Raw genomic sequence first — 6,067 nt, forward strand, 5'->3', positions numbered from 1 at the left:
AGTATAGTATCCACAAATGACACATTACTCGAAGAAATAATGTCATAGGCATTGCAACTACAAGTAAACTTTTTTTTTTTGTTTGACAAATCGACTGCATTTGTACGAGCAGTCCGAAGTGAGTAACAACTACAGCCAGTGCTAACTTCTGCTCTTTTTTAAAATTATTTTTCCTCCTCCTCTCAATGCGACAGAGCCACGACGTTTGCTGCCCTCATTTCGCAATGTGCATACAGATCAAAGAAACTTCATCTCTGTCCTGCACATTGCAAATGCATATACAGTACACAAAAACAAGTATTTCCAGGATTATTAGGTCTATTTTCAGGGGAAGGTTGGATCGGAGGCCTTCATTTGGCTTGATTACAGTGTGAGATTGCTGTAATGGAAAGTGAGCCGGTAAAGTATCAAAATACACCAGCTTCCTGCGCGCTGAAAAAACAATTTGTGTTTAGTGTTGACACCTTTATACATCACAAAACAAAAGGCTTATGTCAGCATTCACACACTGTATTTTCTGTTTGCTGCGCTGGAAATGAACAAAACACTACTCGCTGTACTCCTAATCGACTCCTACGCACAAGTGTTTCCGTGTTTTTTTCCATTAAGGCCGCATTCATCACCCCCAACAGAATTACCTACAATGTTGTCTTTGAACTGCATCCATATTACTTCTGGGGAGTGATCTGTATGTGCTTTCAGCATCTCTCCTCCTTTGTGTAACACTCAAGCTCATTCTTCACATATTTTATTGACACTCACTATAGGAGACCTGTAGTTATTTATGATAATAGCAGTAATACATGTAAAATGTGTAATTTACTCATCTTAGATGAAGCTATTGTGCAAATTATCTGCAGAGACGCTAGTACTAAACTTCAGGAGGCAGTGGATCTACTTCTTTCTTCATGCACGACTGCTCTTGGCACTGTTCTTCCGGGATCTTCTGCTGAGGACTCGCAGGCCTCTCCTCCACTGCTGCCACGCATTCCTCTGAGCACAGAATAACATCGGTCAAAGGCTTGTCTTCATGCTTATCTTCCTTCAGCTCCTCTCCTCCTTCTTGTTTCCTTTCCGCAAACTCATCTTCTCTTGCATCTTGTTCCCTCACCAAAGGCTCCTCCTGTTCAGCTTCCTCTGTTCTGGGCAGCGTCTCAAAGGCTCCAGGCTCTATGGGACTGAGTTGATAGTAGAGCAGGGAAGAGGAGTCTTTGAGGAGGTCAGAGGGGCTCTCCTCCTGGTTGTCAGTGATGCACAAGACCGTAGCCCCTGTAGGGAAAGGCCCCTGCAGGAGGACCTGCTCAACACCTGGAACTTCTGCCTGCTCAGGCAGCTCCCCTCCCAAGGCACTGGGTAGGAGGCAAAGAGGCTGCTCTGTGAGCCCATCAGCACTCAGCTCTGGCTGCACTGCTTCCCCTTCAGCCTCCTCCCTCTCCCTCCTCTCCTGCTCCTCTGCGCTCTGCAGGTGCAGCACGGCTGTCTCGTTCTCCCTCTCCAGTATATCCTGCTCCGCCAGAAGATCCTGAACCTCCACGACCGACTGCACTTCGCTCTCCTCCAGCTCAGAGTCCAGGCCAGCGACTGAAGAAAGGTCCGGTGAAGTGGGACACGTGGAGGAGGGGGAAGACAGCGGGTCTGATTCAGCATACTGGTCTCCCATTCCTTGTATGAGCATCCTCCTCTTCTCCACGTCCAGCTTCATGATGGTGTGCAGGTAGTGAGTTCTGACACGTAGAGGGTTGAATTCAATACGACCTGCTACGTTGCCGCAGCCATCCCTAGAGCAGCCACACGGGAAAGACATTCGATCCACCTGAAGAATAAGGCAGAGGTAGTTTACTCTCATTTCATCTTGAAAGTAAAATGCTTAAATACTGATTAAATTTACATAAGTTATGAAAGTGTTTACGGTTGTTCAGGAGATCTAGGAAAATCTAGGAAATCATGGCAATCAAGAGATAATCTGGTTACTGTGCAACAAGTCAGGCTGAGACAGAGATGTACTTCCTCCTAACAGGTAAAAATATAAGCAAATGAGACAAAAGATTCAGGTTATTATTTATACACCAGGTGTATAAATAAATGATAACACAATGTCTGATTTACTGCTTCATTCCGATGTTTTATGAATTCTGTTTTCACTGCACTGATCAATAAAAGCGTGCAGCCGGTTCTGGATCAGATAACAGCATTGTAATAGTGAGGAAAGAGATAACAGAGCAAGCAGAATAAAGCATCTGCCTCTATAAAACACATCAAGTGAGTAAATTCTCAAAACTTTAACAAAGTTGCTCAACACAGCTTGCCTATGCATTCACACTGTTTAACTTGCTGCTTAAAAATGACCAAAGAATAAAGATATTCTTATTAGAATCACTGAACTGGTTTATTTAGCTGACATATATCTGCTCCCCAATTAAACGGGACCTTCCTTTCCCCGTGTTCCATCTAACCACCAGATTTCATGAAAAGTGCTAGAAACTGGCTTTGTATTTTGTTTTTTGGTTGTTTTTTTCATGATCGTGCTAAAAAGAAGAGAAGATTTAAGAAAAAAAACCCCAGCTCTGATCACATCTCTTCGCCTCAGCACTCGCCTTAGCCGAGAAAAGAGAGAGAAAAAAAACCCACATAAAATCAGATGAATAGGCTTTTTTCATAGCAGACATTTTAAGCTATCGTAGGGAGAGCACCAGTGTTATTAATAATATTAACAATGGCTCTGTTATACTCGAGAGCCCCAGAACGCCATGACAATGTGACAGCGAGCCGGCACGCAGCCTTCCACGAAACCAGCACACTTAAACAGAAGCAACAAAACAGGAGTCAGTCATCATTCGTTTCTATTATTTATTTACTAATGCGCTTCCCTCCCCCTGTGAAATGTCAAAACACCTACAAGTGAGTGAAAAACAAATTGAAAGGAAAGGAGGTTGAAGTCATCTGACGCCCTGTCTTTGGCTTTTTTGTGGGGAAGTGTGCGCTGCAGGCTAACAAGTTGTCACAATCTTCTCTTCTGCTACTGCGCTACATGTTTTTTCTCTGACAGACATAGGCTGAAGTCTGCCGGCAGAGAAACAGGATGACAGGAACTAGCGTGGCCGTAAATGAGGGGAGACACTGTTACGGAACAACCAAATATTTTGTATTTATTGTTATTTATTTTATCTTAGGGGAGAAACACTGAAAACCAGCATAAACTGTTTTAGTCAATTGTTGGGCATCTACATGCATCAGTGCTACTGAACTCTCCTGAGGGGATGAACACCATTCTTCAAAAAGATATTCCCTCATTTGGGGTCATAATGATGATGATGGTGGTGATGCTCTGCAACACATCTGACCAAAATGTCCCACAGGTCTTCAGCTGGGTTGAGATCTGTAGGCTGTAATGGCAACAGCGTGTAATTGAACTCAAAGGGGGCCATTGTAATCATGGAGGAGACCACTTCTCTCAGGATAGAAATGTTTCAGGATCACTCAGAGCAACTTTGGCTTGATTTGCAGTGAAACTTCCCTCTTAGCGTACAAGCAGCAAAATGTCACTCACAGTTTAATTCAAGAGTTCAATTCAAATAAAAGACAATTCAAATACTGCAAATGTGTTTTTGAAGTTTTTAGTCTCAGCAAACTGCAAAGAAGCTCTCCTCTTTCTGCAAATGCACCCAACTCGCTTTCAACAGCTCTTACCTGGCACTTAATACCAGCCTGGCTGCAGCCACAATGGCGAGGGTCACAGTACAAACGGCAGTCGCAGCCGCATTCCTCCCGAGAGAGGCGGATAGCTCGGAGCTCAGCTTTCTCACGCGCATCGATGCGGGTGATGCCGGAGGCTCGCAGGAGGGCTCGACGCCGTTTGGTGGGCAGCGGCTGAAGGAAGAAACAGTCGTCCACTTCCACGCCGTCCACGTCCTCATCCGACACATCGTCCAGAGTCAGCAGCTCCGCCTGAGCGCACTCCACCGTGCCGTTCCTTGTCAGCTGTGGACGACAGCGTGGAACTGTGAGCTGAGGTGAAAAAGGAACTGATTGCCTATTTTAAGCTCAAGTGGTAGATAAGTATCCTGAAGAGTGATACTTCAAAAACAATTATATTTGCAGCTGATTTAGCATTTTGAACAAAGGGTTTTCAAACGGAGAATGGTGAAGGAAGTACTGCGATCTTTATTTAAGAAAAGGCCTCAAAAAACTAAAACTCCTGCATAAATTAAAGGACACAAACCCAGATATGATTTAATGAAAATAAGCTATCATGAGAAAATTAGTAACTACTTGCTGTATTACATTGGTTAAGTGTTACATACACATTAGCTTGTATGTAAGCGTCATTTTACAGCTGGTCCAAACTGAACTCCTTTTAAATACTTTCTATTTTGGTAGTTTGGTTCACTGGTTCCCAGCCTGGAGGCCGGAGCCCTCCAATGGGTCACAAGATAAATCTGAGGGGATTATGACTTGATTTGTGGGGGAGGAAAGAAGAAAAAACTAAGTTTCACTAAATAAACACATATGCATCTTTTGTATCGCTCTTTAATCTGTGTGAATTTGTTTGAAACATCAGTGGCCTCAAACAGTTATTGAAGTAAAATTGTTTCAGGAGTTTAATGGGGGTAATTAGTCTTCAGCAGGACACCTAGCAACTCACAGGCATGGGAACTGTGGAAAGGGGCCCCAGCTCGACTGTTTTTGTACGGGGTCACAAAGCAGAAAGTTTTGTAAAGTCTTGAAGGACAGAGCGGAAGTACATGTACTGAGTCACTACTGCAAGTGGAGACATGCAAAGTGCCCACAGCTGGAAGATACTACTGTGCCTTGAATTTTGACCCTCTTGGGGCACGACTGATACATCTAATCTACCTTCATCTTGCGGGCATTCAGCTTCTCCTGGCGCAGGTGCTGTTGCAAAGTGTGCCGGTGACTGGTTTCCTGTTCGCGTGCAAACTCCCCCAGTGTGTAGTGTCTGATGGAGGAGTGGTGACGGGCCATACCCAGGGAGCTGCCCCCTTGGCTGGGCACGCTGGTGAAGCCCTGCCGCCGGGGGAAGTAATACACCGTCACCAAATCAAAACGTACACGTTTCCCCCCTGGTGACGGCTTGTGCTGCCTGAGGATAGAGGTGGCTAAAGCGGGGAAAAAGGGAGAAAGATTTTCAATACAGTCTTACACACCAAATACTAAATACTTGCGTTGATTAACTGTTCAGTTTCTTTCGACTTCCTTTAATGAGATTCTTACGGGTAAATGCAGTGCTAGAGGGAGGGTTGAGGCTGTCACAGCTGTCAGCACTGTCACTGCTGGAGATGTCATCGTCAGAGTCCTTAGGTGTAGAGAATGGAGAGCTGTTGTCCACCTCTTCATATCTTCGTTTGAGGCTGAGGGATGAACCTGCCTCCATGGAAACTTAAGTATCTGGGGGCACAGAGGAGCACAAAAAAAACATACCCGGCACCAGTAAATGTGTTTCAAAAGATGTGAACACATGACACATTGTGATTTACTACCACAGAAACAAAATGCTCGTGTTGTCACTTAGAGAATGAGCTAATTTTTTTATCAAACTGTTCCTGTGTAAGGTCAGCCCTTGACAACACAAACAGAACAAAAAGGTGACATCTGCTCGCTCCTGCCTCCTTTCATCTGTATTCCAGCTCCATCATTTCGTCTGTGTGGCTCCCATCTCACATGAAATCCGACTTTGAAATTATCAAGTCTGAAAATGTAACCATGGCAACTAGGCAAGCACAGTTTATGCAAGCAGCCTTGAAGCAAATAATGTCTGTGGCTTCACAATCTGTTTTTACCCCTAAAGAAAATCTGCTATAAACTGAGTGTAGGGGGAGGGATGGATATGGGTGAATTTGAAGGAGGGAGCTGATCACTTGCATCTGTAGGAGAGGTCAAACAAGGTGAATGAAAGCAGCTAAATACATGTCTGATGTTACACTGTGTTATGTCCTGTGCATTACACAGGCATCTGCATTCACACAGATACATTCCAAATAATTATACATCAATATTAACACCGATGATTATGTCCCATAGAGACACTATATCCATCTACCTTAAACCT

The 6,067-nt window shown here is 44.3% G+C and overlaps 1 protein-coding gene across 1 annotated transcript; it reads right to left on the reverse strand.

The window, feature by feature from the left end:
• Nucleotides 1–871: 871 nt before the first annotated feature.
• On the reverse strand, nt 872–5,392 carry csrnp2 (cysteine-serine-rich nuclear protein 2). Its single transcript, XM_085345167.1, has 4 exons — nt 5,233–5,392; nt 4,855–5,117; nt 3,688–3,978; nt 872–1,813 (listed from the first exon to the last, which is right to left on the reverse strand). Exons 1-4 carry the CDS (start codon nt 5,390–5,392, stop codon nt 872–874), a joined length of 1,656 nt encoding a protein of 551 aa, XP_085201293.1.
• Nucleotides 5,393–6,067: the final 675 nt, after the last annotated feature.

This window comes from Diplotaxodon limnothrissa, linkage group LG20 (assembly GCF_057381915.1).
Source record: "Diplotaxodon limnothrissa isolate DT_005_m linkage group LG20, D_limnothrissa_male_GT1.1, whole genome shotgun sequence".
Classification (NCBI taxonomy): domain Eukaryota; kingdom Metazoa; phylum Chordata; class Actinopteri; order Cichliformes; family Cichlidae; genus Diplotaxodon; species Diplotaxodon limnothrissa.

Coding starts and splice junctions, on each gene's coding strand:
- csrnp2 (XM_085345167.1), bottom strand. CDS start 5,392: ATGGAGGCAGGTTCATCCCTCAGCCTCAAACGAAGATATGAAGAGGTG. Junction 5,118..5,232: donor CTCTAGCACTGCATTTACCC/GTAAGAATCTCA, acceptor TCCCCGCTTTAG/CCACCTCTATCCTCAGGCAG. Junction 3,979..4,854: donor TGAATGCCCGCAAGATGAAG/GTAGATTAGATG, acceptor TGTCGTCCACAG/CTGACAAGGAACGGCACGGT.